The sequence below is a fragment of the Neodiprion fabricii genome, chromosome 1 (assembly GCF_021155785.1).
Source record: "Neodiprion fabricii isolate iyNeoFabr1 chromosome 1, iyNeoFabr1.1, whole genome shotgun sequence".
In the NCBI taxonomy this organism is placed as follows: domain Eukaryota; kingdom Metazoa; phylum Arthropoda; class Insecta; order Hymenoptera; family Diprionidae; genus Neodiprion; species Neodiprion fabricii.
Window position 1 is genome coordinate 28,669,906 of NC_060239.1, and position 21,551 is coordinate 28,691,456.

At 43.1% G+C, this 21,551-nt stretch overlaps 1 protein-coding gene across 5 annotated transcripts in view; it reads left to right on the forward strand.

Annotated features, from left to right (window-relative positions):
- Nucleotides 1-313: 313 nt before the first annotated feature.
- The window catches only part of LOC124175539 (DNA N6-methyl adenine demethylase-like), a 93,908-nt gene continuing 72,670 nt past the window's right edge, over nucleotides 314-21,551 (forward strand). For all 5 annotated transcript variants that reach the window (XR_006869193.1, XM_046555909.1, XM_046555921.1 and 2 more), the window contains exon 1: nucleotides 314-2,076. Coding sequence is in view for 4 of the 5 variants with exons in the window: in XM_046555909.1 (XP_046411865.1) it covers nucleotides 1,018-2,076 (1,059 nt within the window). In the remaining variant the exon portion in view is untranslated. The remainder of the gene's footprint in view (nucleotides 2,077-21,551) is intronic.

The following is a 21,551-nucleotide window of genomic DNA, read 5'->3' on the forward strand; positions in this document are numbered from 1 at the left end:
AATATTAACGTTAAATTAAAAAAGACATACAAAAAAAATAAAAAAATACTCTAAATGAAAACAAAGTCCTCTTCATACTCAGTTAATAACAAGATAAAGGAGAGAAAAGAAAACCCACAACCAACAAAGTTTAAACTCTAAAAGTAGAAAAATTGATGTACTCAAAACGTAAGTAAAGTACTTACCATTATAAAAAAAAACGAGTAAACTAAAAATTTATATATAAAAAAGAAAAAGAAAACAAAAAACAATAATAATATTCATAACAATATTATTAATATCGCTAAGTATAATAATAATAATAATAGTAATAATAGTAATAACAACAATAATAATAATATTAATAGTTGTAACGATAATATTCGAAGCGAAGGTATAAAAAAAGAAAAAAACAAAAGGATTATTCAGACGAACCGATCTACTTCAGAGCGTAGCCTAAACCTGACGAGTACAAAGGAAAATAAAAAAAAGTGAAGAAAAATTTACCCTAAATACTTCCACTCCACAAATTGACTAAACAAAGCTGTAGAAAAGAGATAAAGATTAAGATAGAAACAAAAAGATAAAGATTAAACATTTTGGAACAATCGCTGAATGCCTGTACAATAAATATCCGCACCTGCGCACCGCACGAGCCCACAAATATATACATATATACACATATATATATATATATCTATAGACACACACACACACACACACGTAAATTCATATATAAATTATAAAGCGAACGATCAGAGGCTGCGCGCGACTATATCCAAGAATCTGAGTAGAGCGTCTGCGGAAAGTAAAGTAAGATAAGAGGAAAGAGGAAATTGCCAGATGTCGTTGCTGCGAAGGTCCGAATTTGACTCGCAACGATTCGTACCTTGGATGCGGTAAGGAGGGCGACGGGGGCGAAAGAGAGTTCGACAGAGGAGGTATCGGGAGCGAACAGGACGCAGCCTTGCCGCCTCCTCGACGAAAGGTGAACTCGCAGGGGGAGGAGAGGACGGCCGTAAGGATGTGGCGGAGAAGATGAGCGCCGACGTGACCAAGGAGGTCGCCTCCGAGAGGGTGAGCCCTCCGGCAGCCGCGACCTCGCCGAATTCCGGTCCCGGCGAGACGGCCTCCCGCCACCTTCCGCCCTTCAGCAGCTTCGCCGACGGCGCCATGGACAGCTCGACGACCCTGACGACCCTCCACCCCCAGGACGTGGGCCTCGGCCTGACCTCATCTTGGGACTACTACGAGGGCCTCACCGGTCGGCTGATCGACTCCCGGGGCGAGGTCGTCCTCGCCAGCCAGTACCGACCGTGGGAGTCGAAGAACGCGGCGGGGGGCGAGGGCCTCCCGAGTTTCGCGAGTCAGTTCACCGCCCCCAGCGAAGCCGAGCCCCAGCTCACCGCCCTGACACCCCTCTCCCCGGCCTCGGTGTCCCACTCGCCCCCCGTCACGGCCGTCGGTCTTCCCAGCTTCCACACCCTCGGCAGTCCCCTGCCCACCCCCCACCCCCACCGCGGGCCCGTCGGCTACCCCCTCGTCCCGGCCCCCGTTCAGGCCCGCGAGGTTCCGGCGCTCCAGCAGCAGCTACTGGACGAGAGGCACATCCAGCTGCTCGGCTCGAACCCGGTGCAGGCGTTTCCGCCGCCACCCGGGCACCCCCATCACGCCGTTTTGACCGTCGTTAAGCCGGAGTATCCGCAGCTACATCACACCAACTTTCAGAACCCGATGTCGACGGTCCTCGACACGCCGACCTCGCGCGTCAACATCGACGGCAGGAAGAAGGAGAGGAGAAAAATTCGAGCCGGTTCCATGGAGTCCGAGGACGGGGCCAACGTCGAGAGCTCCGGGCAGGTGGCTGCTGTTTCCTCCACCGCCAATCGAGGACAGCATCACATCGGCGGCGGGATCGGGGACGGGGACAGCGAGGGCGGACTCGGCGATAAACCCGCTAAGAAGAAGCGGAAACGATGCGGCGAGTGCATCGGGTGCCAGAGGAAGGACAATTGCGGGGACTGCGCCCCCTGTCGCAACGACAAGAGCCATCAGATATGCAAGATGAGACGATGCGAGAAACTCACCGAGAAAAAGGTCAGTCGAAATTGACAAAATTCATTTTTAACCCCGATTCAGCATTCCGCGTACCTCTGATAACGATTTCTCCACGCGGAGGATAAATTTCTTTTCCCACATCGCGACGACGCACGGCAAAGTTACACTCGCGACTTACTCGGTCGTGACATCGGATACATTTGGCAAAGTTGCCGTAATAAACTTTGGCAAATGGATTTGTCTTTATTCTTTACGAATCGTTCTTATCTTATCCCCGTATTATATCGAATCAACGTGCAGTACGTATTTTTCCAACACCTGTCATCGTCGTCTCAAACACCACAACGTCTTGGATTTCTAGACTAATCGGATGCGTCATTTCGATTCCGAGTATTGCGCAAACGAAATTTTCTACGTCGTATGTACGTATAACCTTATCGACCTTACTCCGATTACACGTTTGGTTCGACACGTGGAGCAGCACGTGGCCAAACAGCAAGAATAACCCGCTGATCGGTTTAGTTTTTTATTTTTGCTCATACCGATTACAATAATACGTATAAACAGGCAGGTAGCTTACACTGATAACCCGAGAGGAAACAACGGATCCTGTCCCAGGCTGGGAGGGGGAGGAAGGAGGGCGTTCATTTATACGCATACCGTGATTCAAACAGCCCCTAAGGACAAAGAGGGCTTGCAAGTAATCATTACACAAGCGAGTGCTTTTCATTGCGGATACAATATTAACGTACGCGCGAAAGAGTTGATAATTCTGTACACAAGAAAGAAAGGTGAATTACGTCGGCGTTGATCGTCGGTTGTCCGCTCAGAAAACGCAATTGTTATATTTAGCGATCAGATTGCAAATGATTTCACGTCGAGTATGAGAGAATGATGATTTGAGATGCTTTCGGGCAACTGGGTGCGAGTTTCATCGAATCGATTCTGATGTTCAAAATTGGTTTAGAATAAATCGGGGACCCATAGTCTGAATGAAGAGTTGGGGAAAGAGAAGAAATACCGCAGTTCTGATGCGTCTATGATACGATGAATATCGATGTGTGGTATAAATGATTCTGAAAAAATTCCAAGGAACGCGAACCGAGCTAAAAACAATTTGAGAAAGGTCGTATAACGATTCAATACGTTGAAAAGACTTAAACTCCGGTGTTTTCTCGTACTAACTCTAATTTTTTTCGCTCATTTTTCCCGCGAATCAGATCCTCACAAATAGTCTGAAAAAGATTTAAGATATCCGTTCCGCGCGCGAGAAATGCCGAATTGAAGGAAGTAGACTGGCGAGAATCGCTTTCCCCGGGTGGGTACAAAAGAGGCGCGTATAGTTAACCCTTGGAGCCCCAGTTTCTCAGTCGTTAGGATCAGGCCCCGTGTCGTGTGAACGCACACGGTAAATGTCGAGCGGATCGAATATTCACCGTCCTCTGGAAGGAACGAGCGAGAAAGAGCGGGAGAAGCGAATCTGGAACTTGAATAGGCGCGAAGCTTTCCCGAAATGGGATGATGATGCGCAATAACTGGTATACATATATATATATATATGTACGTATACCCGCGTTTTCACGTTATTGGGTGATTCAGATTTGGGACGATATTTTTATGCTTGATGATGTATGATGCTTCTCGTTCTTCGTGCCTGCGGGCTTGTGGTTAACCCTTTGAGGGGCAGTGTTTGGTCTCAGTTTTTTTTTCATATTTCTAATATATTTTTGCACTTTTTACATGCGCATAAACACTCTTTAGACTGTAGGGCGTTCGAGTCATTAAAATTTCATGTAAAATTGAAATAATTTATTTATTCACATATTTGTTATAAACGTTTAACGTGAAAAGAACTAGTTATTATTTTTTTTTTTTTCAAATCGGTCTTTTTGTAACGTAGACAGCTGAGGTTCTGTAATTTTGTTTACGTATTCCCTATACACGGTTTTATAATATATATTTTGTTCAGAATTTTCCGTTCGATAGTTTTTTTTTTTTTAAAGTTGGATATTTCGAAAAATTAATTATGACTTCAGAATCGTTATCAGCGATCCTGAAAACCTATATATCACCTATGATTTTTTGAATTTGTCCAACAGAAAAATGTGCCCCTCGTAAGATTAAAAAAAGTTTTCAAGTCAAATGAACGTGATTCGAAAAGGTTCGAAAAGTTTTGTGATAGCTTATTTTTAAGATTCCTGATTCCTCCACGTTTAACGTCCATATCAAAATTGATTGTGTTGAATTTCTTCTTTTCGCTATTGTTGAGAGATTTGTAGGCGGTGAGGATGAAAATTTGGGAAACTCCAAACTGTTATTTAACATGAAACATTGTCTTCGTTTCGGACAAATTTTTTATACCTACCAAGTTTCATGTAGATATTATCAGATTTCTTCAAGATTCAAGATCTCGTATAGTTATTCTAAAACGATAATTGTTTCGAAAACTTTGCGGTACGATCGAACATGTGCTGTTTTGAAATGATGGGATTGCTTTACGCCTTACGCCGATTGTAAAAAAAATTTACATTATACCCATAGGTACGGATATCATCAAGTTGAGCATATTATACACGATGTAGCGTCTACCCAACAGTCCAGAAATATTTTATACAGCTATGACAAATAATTATCCAACTAATTGCAAAGTTATCACAAAGCTAACTGTATTACATAAAGCTAATAAATTCAGTATAGTTTCACGGTAAGAACAAGTAGACACGGTATATACGAATTGTAAAATATTTTACGTTCCGAAGTGTTTTTTTTTTGCGAGCGTCTGTGAATTACAAGAAGAAAAGAAAGGAAAAAAGCTCGAGGTGATGCATTTTTTAACGGGAATCGACGCGAGGAATTTTTTTTTCCCGTTCTCACCCGAATCGATCCGATTTTTATGTGCATTAAACGCCGGGATGACATTCAAGTAGATAGCCGTTTGACGCAGCGGGATGCGCGGCGCCTGTGAACGAGAGCGAAAGCTGGCACAGGTTTCCCGTGTAATAGCCGGCCGGCTAGGCGGCTGTGTGAGAGCTTGCGCGTCGCGTCGGTGCGAGGAGGGTATATATAGCCTGAACTTGGCCTGGATGCGGCGAGAATCCCAGAGGGAAATACAGAAATACAGAAATACAGATAAACCGGTGGTGGTTTATTATTGCGCCGACATTGAATCGAAGGGTGCTGATGTTCCTCCTCAACCTCCACCCCGCACCCTACGGGCGGAGGGTTTGCGTCACGCTAGCTTTTCCTCCTTCTTGTTGTTGTTGTTTTTTGTTTGTCTATTTTTTTTTTTTTTTTTTTTTTTATCTTTCTTTTTTGTCTTGCGTGTAATCGTCTCGCCAATTCTCATTCAAGCCTTTCCATCCCCGGATACTTGTCGATCGGAAATTCAAATACCGCAAACTTGCATCGGCTGTTCATTAGGTGCCAAATTTACACCTCGCTTTTGCGACAATATTTCCAAAGTTGGATCTTTAATAACGATTCATTTATATCGATGAAATTTGCAATGCATCTACTCTTCATTACAGTATGTAATATAATTTAACGATATGTTCTTACGATTGCGTGTAACGTGGTCAAAACCATAATCTCTCACATACGTTGAACCGTCGTCCGAGGATGGAAACTTGTAAGAATTATTCAATCAGTGCGATTTCGGTTCATGCATAATTCGCTGTTATGCGTTGTACTCGTACGATTAAGTCGTAAGACTGCGACGACGTCTTAGATTTTGTCGCCTGTACGGTACGCAAGCGTACGTAAGCCTTGAGAGCTCGCGAGCCGTTCGAGGGATCTTATCGTCCAGCCAAGTTCACGGTCTGTTCTCGTAGGTCACCCAATCTCTGGGAACTTACGGACGCGCAAGCAGTGATACGCATGTGTATACATACGCCCACAAAGTGAATATACACGCGCATTGCCGCAAGAATATGCAGCCTAACGTTGTATGTAATACGTCTTGTTTTTGCCGTTTTGCGGTTGAAATTGTTACGGTATTTGTGTATATCTATTTCGTTGAGTTGATTAAAACCTCCCATTAATCTCCCGCTTTGATAGTCGATGCTATTTTAGTTGAAATTATTTTCCATGTTCTCGTTTTTTTTTTTTTTTTTTTTTTTTTTCCGGATTATCACATTATGTTCCATGAGAACGGCCATGGCACAATTCGAAAATATATAACGGGAACTTTTCGTCAACTGCAGACGGAGTTTTTCTTTCTCAGCCTTTCGGATGCTTTTCATCATTTGCTGGATCTACGAAAAAAGAAACTAATTAATTCTTATTCATATTTTCAAAGTGATTCATTTGATCGCGTAAACCGACGGCTTCACGAAAATCTCTTCGGCGCAAAGAGTAAGTCTCATATCATTCAGTGCATATTTAAATTGATTTTTAAAAAACTTGTAAATGAATTATTTCCTTTTGTTCAATTACCGTACTCTGGATATCTTCTGTACGTGAGATTTTGTAAAACTCGTTCAAGAATTTCCGCAGCGGTAGTTCAAAGTTTGTCCAAAAAAAAAAAAAAAATAGCAACTTCTCTATGCTTCACCGTGTAAATGAAGTTTATCAAGAGCTCAGCAGAAAGAAACGAATCATTGTTTGTTTGAAATGAAAAAAAATATGTAAAAGTGAGTAGGTACAATACGAAGAACCTTCTTCTCGGATTGACGCGGATGTCTAAAAATTTTATCCTGCTATAATGAATTAATTCTGATCTTGACCAATTATTGTTTCTTCAAGTTGAACAAGCAATTTTCCAAATACATCGAAAGCTAATTTGCTAATTTCTTTTAAAGAAAAAAAACAAAAAAATATCGCCTCGTGGAAAGTTTTCAGCGATTCTAACGATAGAACGGTTTCATCCCACGGTACGAAACGGCGAAATGTTTTTCGCGAAAAATATAGTCGTCGAAAGAGCGATGAACCGCAGCAGCAGCAGCAGGGCGCACAATTCTGTACCTACGTGTTTTTCTGTCTTGTTTGGGAACTACGGCTGTACTATTGATTATTGGCAATTCGAGATGATGTCTCTCCTCTCCTCTCCTCTCCCCTCCTCTCCTCCTTCCCCCTTCCCGTCCCTTCCGCACCCCACACTTTCCCCCCTTCCCCTTCCCCCCCCTTCCCTTCGGCTGACGTGCCCCCCCCCCCCCCCCGCCTCCCCCACCCCCCTCACTTTCGTCCCTCTATCTGTCCATCTCTTTATTTCTCTCTCTTTTCGTCGGATATTATGACGTCGATACCGGATCATCGGTCGTATAATTTCTAAGACTAGGGAAAATCAAGCCGTTGAAAAAAAAAAACCGCTGCGTCGTTAGTTTTTGTGAAAATTTGTATCGCACGAGAGATGAGTGATACTCTGATGATATTTTGCTGGATATTTTTCCGAACGGGGAAAACGGCCGATTTTTTTTTTTTTGTCTAAAAATCAAATCGTCTTATAAAACACAAGCAGAAGATACAAGTTAGGAAAATTCATCGGACGATTGCGAGTTCGATATTCGTCTTGGGGATTGCGCAATGACGGCGTGCCGCACTGACTATTGTTTATTTATCCATCTCGAGCCGCGCGGATATCTACATATTCGCTCGCTGCGAGTCATAGCTAGCGCGTGACTCACGGGTCAATACACGTTTGCAAACTTGCCAACGGGATGATCGCGTATTTCTTTAATTGATTTGTTTGTTCGGAAGAAAACGATCGCAGGAATTATGCAGAAAAGAGTGCGAGAGGAAAGAAATTGTCCGCAGTTGATGTTTTTTTTTTATTCTTGCAACGTTACGAGGCATCGTCGTTCGGTGACAATTCCGTGACACGTGATAATCACAAAGTTTTTCGTACAAATTATAATACGTCAATATTTCGCGGAAAATAACACGAGTGATACCAATTGTTTTGAGAATAAAAAAAGGATAAAAATCAAGATCGGCAAAAACAATCCTTCGCTTTCACCTTTTCCCTTTGGTCACCATTTACGTTTATCAAAAATGAGAAATTGAATAAAAAATAAAACGCGAAGCCTCGTTTTATCCTTCTCGAAGGAAACCTTTCTTTCTCTTTGATTATGCACGGATTGTTAAAATCGATTTACCGCGTGACCGGAAGTATCGTTCGACGAACGTACGTGTCTCCAATCTTTCTTCCCAAATTACGAACTCGATAATTCGTAGTCAGCTCTCACTTCTCGTCGGACGAGCTTCGCTCGTTTTCGCGCGCAGATATCGAGTCGCTTATTTTCAGGCGAGTTGGTCGGGATGCAGATCTGGTGCAATGGCACGAGGGGGTCAAAGTCGGTGAGACATCCAACACGCGTACCTTCGGGCATGTGGGACGAACTAAACCGCCGGTGGCGCCCGGGAGTAACGCGGGAATAGTTGGAGGCATCCGCGGTGTTGGAATTGAGGCAGAATTGAGCCGAGCGGGAATGAAGCGGGAATAAAGCAGGGAAAGGAGTGTCGGATGACAGATGAACGACTGGGGCTGAACACGGTGGTATATAGGCTGACTCGCCGTCACAACAACCCCTCGTCCCTCCCCCACCCCTAACTTAACACCCTCTTTATCCCGAGGGAAAGCCTCTTCCTGACTTCCTCTCCCGCTCTCCCGCTCTCCCGATCTCCCGATCTCACTTACCCTCCTTCTCTCTTTCGGGAAGACTTTCCCCGGCTTGTATACAACCAACACCTGTCCCACAGAAGCCGACCTTCGCAGTTCCGCCCACGTCGGAACGTACGACGTACCCACTTCGATATACATTTTTCCTCCTTTTTCTTCTCTCTATATTCATTCATTCACTTTTCCTCTTCAATTTTTCGCCGTGCGAATCCAGGAGTCTGGTTAAATTTTCATCATTTTTATACACCTCGATACATTTGTAATCAGTTTTTTTTTTTTTTTATAGATGTTCGGAGTTATTTGTAAAATGGCCTTGCTGCTATATTTATTCGCGAAATATGTTTCTTCGGGACGTTTGTCTTATCACCAGAAATAGTTGTTGAAGTTTTCAAAAATTCAGAAATTTTTATTCAAATATGTAACTTGACTGATGACGTTGTTATTTTTCTACTCTTCCGTTACGGAAAAAAACTCCAACTTGTAAATTCGTACCCCCAACTCATAGATAATGCTAATTTCCCATAAGAAAAAAGTTAGGGGTACGAATTTACACCCAAGTTGGGGTTTTTTTCCGCGAGGGTTATCAGCATTCCTATGATAATTATGAGAATTTTTTTTTTTTTTTTTTCGCCAACGGTGAAATGAAAAGACGAAGTTTGTCAAAGAAATCTTTTTTCACATTTTCAAGCAATAAAAAATAACGCATCAGTAGTTACTGTATTATAACACACTTGGGTATTATTATTATATATTATACATGTATGCGTACATTTTTGTTCTGTACGTTGTATGACATCTCTCTTCATTGTGGAATTTTCTGTACCGAATTTCAAAGGTTTTTTGACAAACGGCTCGGTTTTACCGCCTCGTACGATAACGAATTTCATGCTTTGACTACCGTGTATCTGATAAATACGAGATTTACGCTCCGAAAGGTTCTGCGGATGATCATGCCCGAACCTCACTGTCGGTAGGATAAAAAAAAAAAAAAAAGATAGGTAAAGAAGCTATCGGACCAAAAAATCAGTAAATGGTGTTGAAAACTTTGAATGAGAACTGGGCCGCGTGAATTTTTGAAAAACTCTTTTTTTCACTCGGATGACATATAATTCGTGCGCTTACGGATTTTACTTTGTTTGCAAATTTACGTCTCGTTGTCTGAATTTTTTTTCTTTCTCGAAGAAGTAAGTTCCTCACAAACATATATCAAGAGTGTAAAGATGCGTGGAAAAATGTTTGAAACTTGCTTGTCGCCCGTGTAGATAGAGAGAAATGCCATCGCTATATATAGCTTGAAATAGAAAGGAAAAGCACTCTTTCTACATGCAGAGTCTAGTCTAGGTCAAAGATCGCAGCGTTATCGTTGCGGGCGAACTCTCAACTCCGGGGGTTTAATTAAAAGTGAAATATATAACAAGGTTCGGTGAACTTGCAATAAGAAGAAGCAGTTCTACGTATATATATAGGTATAGTTTCTACGTTAGTTTAGGAAATTCTTTCAACTTCTTTGAAGCGTATAGGATTTCACCAGGGTCTTATGGACCACTGACTTCAAACCTACGGTGAAATTTTTTTTACACTACAAACTGCGCATCTCATTTGACCGAGTAGAAAGTGTTGGCGGATTTGGATGAAGATCATTTCACGGTATCTGATTAGTCTCCAGTTTCGAACCTGGTTCCTAGCCAATTTTTTGTCACATCCGAAACACACAAAGTTTTTCCAAAACTGAAGTAGATATCAGTGACTAATTACCCCGATCTTCGAAAGAGAATCGAAGAAAGTTATTCTCCATTTCTTGAATCGTTATGCTTTAGCAGAATTAAGTTTGATTTGAAACAATTCGTATTATGTTGATAATCGCTTTAAGATCACATTTGTTTCGGTACAACGAGTACGTTGAAATGTCGAGCATTATCCGTTGAAAAGTGTGCCTTACAGAGAGGGGATCAAAAAATAGTAACAAACGGACCAGAAATCGGGCGATGCACTTTTGGCTAAAAAGTTTCGCGTCGTTGTCGTTGTCGTTTAAATCAGAACAACCCAGTTCCTGAGATTGGAGACGGGGCGAGAAAACAGGATGCAAAAAAAGAAAAAAAAAAAAGAGAGAGAGAAGATGAAAAAAATAAAAAATAACAAAACGCCCACGCACAACGAACGAACGGACCATTCTGCGTAAAAAGAGCGTTTATTAGAGCAGCCGGAGAGAGAAAGAGAGGAAGAAGAGAGGGCTTGGGGGATGGGGCGAGAGCGCGTGCTGGCGGTAGATAGGAGTCAGCAGCGCCGGTAGCGAGGAGGTGAAATTTAAAGCATAGCCTAGTAATTTTCACCCCAATTTCACGGAATTTCCCAATTGCCGGATTCTCGAATAATTTTCACGCAGCCGGGCAAAGCGGAGCAGAGCAGAGCAGAAAAGCGGGACGCCCCGCATCCAGCGGCATGGGGTTGGTTTTGCCTCCGGTTCATTCGATCGCCTGCCACCCCTCTGCTGCAGGATCCAACCAATGGCACAACTTCCCCACACGCTTAACGCCCGGTGTATGCATACGGAACCGACAAACGACGAGCCAACGAACGCGGACTGAGGGGACACACGTGCGTCAATTGGGCCCTCCCATATCCCCTCGTTCTCGTTCTCGGGGTTAGGGTAGGTTAGGCATGACGCCATTTTATCACATATCCCCCTTTCCCGAAATCTCGGCGCGGAATTTTTTTTTTTTTTTTTTTTTTGTTTTTAATTTTTAATTTTTAAACCTTTCTGTTTAGAGAACTCAGCCTCCCGCAGATCGCGACGATTCGAGGATTTTTCGGTCGAGTAAAACGAAGTACTCGTATATGTCCCGTCAAATGATTAACCATCTGAAATATTAAGACATCTCACAATTATCGTGTACCTGGAAGAATTAAAAATATCTTTAGGATCGGGCGTTAAAAGTTGAAAAATTTCTTAATATTGATAAGTTTTTTTTTCTTCTTTCCGATAAATTTCAACGATATTGCTAATTTGAAAAAATAATTCAGGTTTTAATTATCAACTCATCGATTCTCGAATATATTTATATTGCAGTATTAAAATTCTTTCAATTCCGCTTAGTGATGATATGATATAAGTGAGAAGAATATTTCCTTTCTTGATCTTCCGCACTTCTGAAATTCGAACTCCGCTTCTTTTCGTCAAATGAAAAATGTACATTCTTTATCGCGAAGTAAGACCAAACTTATAATGTACGTAATACATATATGTAAAAAAAAAAAAAAATCGAAAAAGAAAGGATGAACTTTATATCTACAAACCTTTTAACGTAGGAAGCGATAATCTGGCCGTGAAATTTTTTAGTGACAAGCAAGTTGAGTCAGAAATAATATAATGAGAGTGTAAGTAAGCCTCGCATTCTTATTAACCGTGATGTCCGCCTCGTCGTATCCTCAATTTTATTTCCGCCAGTGTAACAACAACGAGGCGTGGGTTATATTAAAATTTCAGCGTGAGGAATGACGGTGGCTAACGGCGCGGTGAATGCAGCGTGTATCAAAACACATGCTCCTCGTATAGTAGCAGGCCACGACGATATCCCCGGGTCAATTTTATTTTCCTTTAGCACATATAACGCCGAGAAGTTGGTTGGCCTACGGCTTGATAACCCTGAACCTAGCGTTGTGTCCTCTTATCGTCCGGTTATCAGAACCTGAATAAACTTAACCGAAAGTTGTATTCAAAAGTATATAACGTTTAAACCTCGTCAAGATGGGTACAGTCCCTTGAAAGAGTCGATTCCTTCTACAAAACCGCGTAAAACGCGACTCCGACTCGGTGAGCTTTGGTCTAAACGTATCCGCGCGTCTCTTGACGTCTCGAGCATCGAGGCTCGTGGATGTCGAAAACACTCGCTGAATTAATCATCGTTTACCGGAAAAGGTGAGGAACTTTTGGTATCGAACGTACCGAGGATTGTGTGCTCACACCTTTTCACCGAGTAACCGTAGGCCTCGGGAGTTGAGAGTTGAACGAGAGTGGTGAATATCCGTTTTTTGGCTTCTTCATTTCGATTTATCGAGAAATTGAGAAGAGTTTGTAAGGCCTCGGACGGAGGAAGTCTTGCTTGCACATTTGCAGAATCGGTTGTCTGGGACGCGGCCGATTGATCGGTTGAAAAAGAAGAAAAAAAAAGAAAAATAAAAAATAAGGGAAGCGTCGAAGCGTCGAAGCGTCGAAGCGTAGAGGGGTTCGCTCAGCGTTTTAAAATTGTGTACTGCAGCTGGCATTCCTTTCAAATACGTAAACATCAAACGAAATTTAACGTCGGTGTCGCAATGACGGGCAAAAAATTTTACCTTATATAACGGAGCTCCGAAATCATAGTTATACGAAGAGCTGCGAGGGGGTAAAAACCATGAAGAGAGAATTGTTGGTTACTCGAGACTTGCGTCTACATTTTCAAGCTTGCTAGAAACAAGGATCTTTAAGCTTTCAGCAGCCAGAACTACTCGCAGTAAGTTGACTTTCGATTGAAAAGAAAAGAAAAATCTGTTCGCATGTGCAGAGAAGAAAATCAAGATTGAAGTAAGTAAGATGTAGGATAAATTGTCCAGTTTTGAATGTTTAAAATCGATCATAAATAAAGTGGAAACCGTGCGGTTGGTTCGGAGAATTACATAAAGACAAACCCGTACATGCTGCAGTTATTTCGACCGTGAAGAAACGAGAAACGAAAAATAAAAAGAAATGAAAATGAAAAAAAGAAAAAAAAAAAAAAAATTGAAGAACAAAAGATGAAGGAAAAAAAAAAATAACGTCACCACGAAAAACAACCAGGAATGAAACATACAACTTTTGTCGCGCGTTATAAATTACTTTACAGAAAAGAGAAATTCGTCGGTTAGTTCAGAATGCCGCCGGAAGTACAATAATTTGGTTCACTTCCTTTCCCCGCATTTCCCGCAGTCGCGTACCGAAATATTTCGCGATCCGCAATCCCTCGCTTTACGGGTAAAAGGTTTCGCCCTCAGGGAAGAGGAAAATTTGATTTTCCGATCGCGGGACTTCGGGGTCTTCGAGCTGTGACAGCGAAATCACGTAAGTAAAATTCGACAGCACTGTATGTATAGCCCTATATTCCGGCCGCATCATATACACATACTTATACGCTACACGTGCATACACACACGCATACACATGCGACGCTACGCGTACGTACGTTTACGCCTCTCTCAGTCAAGTGTAAAATCTCCTTCTAGCACGGGTTCTAGACGTGCGAGAAAAGTCTGCTCGGGTCGTCTGAAAAAATTTTCACCAATGCTTTCCCTGAAATTGAAAGGAATCGAAAAGTATATCTCGGCATCGTTATCTCCGCGTGAAAAAAAAAATTTATATTCGATAAAAATCGTCGCTTATACATTATGCTATATATCGAAAGCATGACGATTTTCCTTCGTTCACGGTGTTCTTATTTTTAGTCCTCATCCTTCGTGCCCATAAACGAACATACGCATATATTTACTTCATTGAGCTCTTCTCTTCTTCGATACTCGTTTATGCTTGAACCGAAAATTTTCCAGTAACACGTGTTATTATCTGCAGTTTCTTTCAACGTCGTATCGTGCGAAAGTACGTTTTTCAAAATCATGCAACCACTCGTTTACCGGGGATAATCAACCCCGAGGTAAGTGGATAACCCTCGCGATGGCAGTTGCAGATCTCGTCACGGTGTATCATAGTTTTGAGCAAACACAACGTGCTCCGCAGGCGCCCGTCCCGTCACAGTCCGTGACATTTTTCAGGATTAACCAGCAGCCCTTCTCGCCAGACGTGTATGTATATATATACATATACCTACTATGTAACAGGATAGGTATAGGTATAGGTATTGGTTAAAGGGCTTAAGGCTCGTTCCGTGATTAGAACCACTATCAATAAGAATAAATAGTACCGACGTGCCAGATGCGTCCTCCGCGCATTACCATACGGATATGTTGAAAAAATCCGGGTACCTACATTGTATATGCAGAGGCGTTTATGCGCAGGCTGTAACGTACTCACGTGTGATACGCGGATTCGTGACCAGGATTGTTTTTTTTCGGCTTTGATTTAGCAGCGCAACGTGAGAATCGTTCAACGAATCTCCGTGCATTCGGCATGGAATAATTTACTTTCATTCAAAGCCTATTGTGACACTTTTAACTTTCGGCGTACAACGAACCGTCATTGAAATTGTGTGGGTGAAATTTTTCAACGAATATGGATCTACCAATTTGATCCTTGATCTCTTCAGGTACTCGATTCTTAACCAAAATCCAACGTTGACAAGGCTTTGATCGGAAGCTTTTAATACTTGGTAAATTTTATCGTTTGAAAATTAATGTTTGCCCGGATCGAAACACTTCTCTGGATAGTCGCGGCCCCGTAACTTCAGATTTCATGCTACGAATATGGCCGCAGCTTGATAAAACAACGGATACAACTGGTAGAGTAAGTTGACCAAAACCGGTACATCCACCCTGTTTGAAGAAGCTTAAGAGTTTCGATGTCAGGATCAGATTCGGACCGTGGATGACTAGCTCGGCTGATCTTAGAGTTGAGCCCCGTTTCGGCGTAAGTTCGTTACGGCGCAAGGCTTAAAGGTCGCCATTTTCGGGCCTCCGACTCCGTACGCCGTGCAGACGACGCTGTCGCCTGTGCTTATCTTGTTATCCGACGTTATAGTCGGGTACTTTTGCCGGGAACGTTTCTTGTCCCACCCCGAAGACCCGAGGGTGATGTGCAGCGTAATGGTCCCCCTGCGATATACACGTCACGTGACACGCCCATCGCCCTCCTCTCGTTTTGACCAAAGTCATCCATGTCGGAAGCGACGCTGCACAGATGCGCTACACGCGTCTTGGGCGAACTCCCGACGTCTCGGCTCTGGTTCGAGAAGCTCGAAATTGCGTCAAAGAAGGAGAAAAGGGGTCGTCGTTACTCGGATTGATCAATCCGTTGTAGCGCAGCGCGCGCGTTAGCGTCTCTTGCTGCATTTCACGCTGCTCGGGCAATCGTTATCTCTCGAGTCATTGATAAAATGGAAACGTAGATAGTAGACGGTTTCATTGATGCTACTCGACGTTGGGAACCTATGTACATATAAGTTATCGCTACAAGAACCGGGCATCCCGCATTGCGCAGGTCCGCGTCTTTATTTATACAAGCTGCGATATGCGATTGCAGGTAACACGATTGTGCATTGACATATGTGTACGTTCAAGAAGCTTTTTTTTTTTTTTTTTAAACTTCCGATCTCTATCGCAATGTCCAATCGTTTAACGCGCTTTATTTCAAATATATCCTACCAGGCTTTTCCTATCAATATATACGATGCAGACTGTGAGAGCCGAACGTTGGCTGCCGTGATTCGATTCGTGCACGATAGCCGACGCAAATTACTTTCAGTTTCAAGATTCACGAGCGCTTCTTTCGAGCCGAAACCCTTCCGGCTTTTCTCCTCGAAAAAGAAGTAGAAGAACCTGTATTATCAGGGCTTACCGGATTTTGAAGAATCCCAAAGTCGCGACCCAACCATTCCCGCTATCGATAAGCATCCTTACAACAATGTTAAAAATATTCACCCAGCGTTGAATTATCGCATGCTAAACTCCCACGAGATATTGCGAGCAATAAAAATCGCAGGTTTAAAGGATCTCTGAAAAGCTGTGCATACTTAGGTACAGCTGATTTCCGTTCGAATCTGAAACAGCGATGACAGCGATTCGCCGATGATTTTTGTTCGAAGGGCCGATCGGCGGTGGTGTTAATTTAAAAATTTTCCAAGGTGCTCGAGGGTTTCTCGGCGACGCGACGGGCACCTCGGGCGCGGATACGCAGTTTCTGTCGACGGCAGAGAGGCAGTTTCGTCAGTCGATATATCGATCCCCGCCCCCACTCGGTGCTTCCTGCCGCGGGAACAGGACTCTCTCTCCCACAGGATGAGTCACAGCCTCCCCGCGCACACCGACGCCCGGCGTCACAGCTCATGCACACGCACACGCACACGCGCACGCGTCGCACGCCTGCCGTCGTCTGCACGCCTCGCGTTGGCGGCGCGGAGCGCAGGTATGCGTGCCTTCGCACACAGCCTTGCGATCGCATCGCGTGTGTACCTACGCATCGCACACACGCGCACACGTCGCGCTCTCGGAAATGCGTTGGTCGTTCGCAATCGACCCAACCCTCGTTCTACGTGTAGTGCCATAGTCGCTCAATGTAAGGTGCCATCGAGCCCCGGAGTTTAGAGACTCGAGGAGAGGGAGAAGGAAGGAGAGAACGCGAGGGAGATTTTCCTGCCGAAGAAAGAGAAATGAGTAATTCGAGCTAAACTCGTGAATTCGGCGTGTTTCGGTATGATGGGAAAATCGATCGGGGGTTGTAAGACTTTGCGCGTGGACTGATGGTATTGGAGAAGCTGATGATCGACGATGTTTCTATTTCGCCAGATCGTGCAATGTCGAGAAATTAGAAATATCGTGTAAACCGTGTAATTGCTGAAGGATCTTCTCAATTTTTTTTACGAATTGGTGGAAAATTGTCATGTTTTTACGAACTAGTGTATATAATACATATATACTCATTCATAGTGAACTTGAATCCTCACTTTTGAAGATTGTATTCGTACATTTTTAACCCTGCATTGGCGGAATATTTTGACTCGCAAGAATCTATACAACGTGAATCAAGTTTTGTCATCAATTTAATGATCTATCTGTTGGTTCGGATACCGAAATGCTTCTTTGTACGAGTTCAATATTCGTAACGTTAACGCAACGATTGAGAATTTCAAGAAATCGCTGTGCGCCAATCTTAGAATTGTCAAAAATTCCGTAAACCGTTGACCATCGAAGCCTAAATGAAGCAAAGTATACTCAATTTCCAACCGCGCGCTCTACGTTAAGTAATCCGAAAGTTTGGCGTTTTGTTGAAAAATTTTCGCTACATTAACGTTACGAATTTCTACGAAACTCTATTGCTTTTTGTCTCATTATACGACCACCAAAACACACGATTCATGAATTTTTGGAGAACTGGGTGTTTAGGAAACCAACAATATTTTTAAATCTACACTCTGAACCACTCCAAGGCACTATAAACGAGCATGAAAAAAAATGTGATCGAAAAGAGTAGCCAGTTTTGCATATCAAGTGTTTGCCAAAAAATTAAGGAACATCGGTCTGCATCTGTGACACAACTAGGATCGATCAATTTTCTTTGATATTAATAATAACAGGAATTTTAAGTTCAAGTGTCTGCCTTGCAAAAAAATGCAGGTAAAGAGAATCGACCTTTTTTTTCCGAATACCGATTTTCGTTCCGGGATACAAAAACGGCGATCAACGCTTTGTTTTTCTCCTCCGATTCTCTGACGCTTCCCACACGTTTCCTCTCAGTTTCTTCGTCTCCCTTGCAATGCCCGGTTCGCCGCGTGCCGCAGTGTAATACAGACGTGAATCGATTAGGCGTGCGCACGTTCTATTCCGCTTTGAAGCTGTACTCCTGAAGGATCCGAGTGACATGAACGCCGCCCCCTCCCGTGTATTAAGCGGGCCGCGGACGTGCCTGTACATTCATCTGAATCACCGGAGAGAACGCACGTACGTACAGTGAACCGAAAAAGTTCTATTCGCCCAGTGCTTTTAAATCTCTCCGAGTTTCGGGCTGGCCTCGCAAAATCAATCTGTCGGGATAATTTTCGGCTATCCTCACATCACCGTGATTATAATCTGCTGGAAAACTAACCGCTTCAATTATTCAGCTCTACGGGAAACTCTCGATTCGATAGATTGAAACCTTCAAAAAACAAAAATGGATGTCCGTTTGCTGAATTTGAGAAAATTTTACCTCGAGTAGTAGATAAATATTGTATATATAATTGAGTTTCTGTAAGTTCTTGCCATTATGATGGGTTAACTTTTTTCCAATTTACTTAAACTTTCATCATTTTTTTATATATCTACGCTGAGAAGGTGTTGTATAAATTTCACTCTTAGAGGAAGGAACTGTTTCGACGAATACAAAGGACATACTCACCTCAATCGTACGTTTTTCGGAACTTTGTTTGAAAATTTTAATCACCATTTCAGCACGAGGTGGATGGCGGAGAGTTGATTGCCTTACGTCATTCGTTAAAACCTGTACAATTTTGATTATTAAACTCGTACAGTGTGTGTAAAAGTACTCGAACCTCGAGTTGCGAGTACAGATCACGGGTGTGTATCTGTATAAAGTTGATACATGAACGCGGGCCTCCCCGGAGACGAATACCGCGAACATGTGGCTCACGTGCGTTTAATAACACGGTGGAAACACGTCATCTGTGTAGGAGAAACGTGCAATCATAACTGAAAAATGCAAAATGCGGATTGCAAAATGAGCGGTGCTCGTATACACCCGTACCTAACTACGTTCGCAGTTCCCCGCCCTTCTGCCGCTTGCCGACGTTTTCGAATCGTCTGTTACGATCTGGAATTATTTTCCCCAACGTATCGTTATGCCGCTTTATACTTGTTCCAGACAGCCTCGATGAGCGCTTTTTTTTCCCATTCTGTTAATTTCTTCTCTTTTACCCCAATCTCCGTCGCACCTCGTGACCACGTTTCTGTCAAACAACGCTGTAAGGCTGTTGATTATACCGAACGTCTCACACCGGTGACTCGGATCGATGCATCTCCATTGAAATGCGTATGTGAAAAGGCGTAAGCACAAACCATATTAAAAACTAAAAAAGCAGCTCTGTAACATTCCAAAGAATTCGATGAATCTGACCGAGCGGTGAGAGAGAGAGCTTTCCCTTAGAATATCGATATTTCGAATCCCAACTCTGCAGAGACGTGCAGACAAAGGTTGCTTCGGGTTTTCGATAAAACACTTTTTCATGCATTTGAGTTCCAGGATTTTTCGCTGCGCATATTTTCGAAATTTTGTTTTCATACAAATTCAAATCAAACAACGTAACGTTTTTCGGGATAAATCTGCACGATAGGTGACGTTATCATTTTTCCGAAAAGTAAAGTTTCGTCTCCGGATTGTACCCATAAATGGAAAAGATAACTTGGAATGATGCGTGTATAAACGATATGTCCATTATACCGAAAGTCAACTGTATCATGCACATGCATAAAACCTCAATATATATATGTGTGTATATATATATATATATATATATATATATATATATATATATATATATATATACACACATATATATGTGTGATGCGATATAGATTAATTCGTGACTCACGCCCGTGCAGAGCGGTGATATATCTTTGGCACGCGCAACTTGCACTAAAAATCGATACCGTAAATCTAGCCAGATTATTTTTATGCGGCTTCCTGTGATGTTTGTATATAATACATGTACAACGTACATATACTACGCATTGCACTTGTGTGTGATATGGGTGTACCTACGTAAAGTGGGCATATCGTGTACGAACTTCCATAATACGAGCACGTATGCAGAGACATATCCATAATACAACCGCGCAGCATGCCGTGTGCATTTTATAAAACTGTGCTTAATACGTCGGTGACACGCGTGCGTGGCAGAGTGCCTAAAAGTTATCGTTTTTTGAGCTTGAGATCGGTAGTTTACACACGCCTGCGGTGTATGATACACGCCAGTATTACATGTATAAACATCGAACAACGCCGTTAGGTATTAGCGGCATCATTTGCGCAGCACGGGCTGAAATATTGCGATAACGCGAATCGCGATCTCGTTCAAACCGCATCGCGAGCGATGAATTGAAACGAATAAAATGACGATAAAAACGGTAAACATATAACACGAACGTATCGGTGCTAATCTGTCCTTAACGCAACGCGTACACATTCGTAGTTGGATGCACGCGTAGTGTAACAGTTGTAACACTTATAAACATTTGGTCGGAGGAGAAAAGTGGAGAGAGATTTCTGGGACGGTTATTTTCACTCTTCTTTTTACATTTTTTTTTGTTGTTTCTCTTCGTTCTTAAGGGTGGGTGGGCGTAATATCGGCGCAAGGCATTATACCAGCGTTATACCTGTAATTAGAATTGGGCTAATCTTTGGCGACTGTCGATAAAAGGGCGTTAAGACGAACGACTTGGCGTCGAATCGAAGTCAGGGAGCGCGGGGCGGGGGGTGGGAGCGTTAAAAGTGCCACGGGGGTAAATTTAATCCAATTTTCATTTAATTAAAAACACGAACTGCCACTCGAGCCCGTTACGCTTCGGCAGTCACATTGACGCGCCGCGCGCACCATAATAACGAACGGGACAAGTCGGACATGATGGACAGACATAACGAGATTCGCGAGGGAGCGGTTCGGGATCGAAACGTGAAAGGGTTGAAATGATGCGCCACTAATTCCGTTTCACCTACACCTTGGCGCGCGTGTGTTCGTCTCTTTTTACGCACAAGCCCTTGGAGTCCTCCGGCAATGAGAATTGCATTATCCCTGCGCGGAAAGCTGCATGCGTTGCTCGCACCTTACACACACTCGCGCGTAAAATATTCACGTATCGCGCGCCTTCGTACGGCATGTAGGGTAATAATATGCACTTTTATCCAGGCATCGCGGCGTGCGTGTGTGCTCTCATGGTGAACTGGCTCCCGTGTGTCGTTGTGTCGGCGAGACAGAGAGACGACGGATCCGGCAGTTCGCAGCTGTCTGACAGCTGTAGGGCCCTTTTTACCTGCTTCGTCTCTACATCGAGCGTATTATACACATACGTACGCGCATACGCATACTTACCTACCTACCTATCTACCTACCTACCTACCTACTTATACTCGTTCGGTGAAAAAAAATTCTTGGTCCAACGCCGAGTCGCGTCGTACCTATAATGGATATATTATGTATGTATGCATGCGTGCGCGTGTGTGCGTATGTCC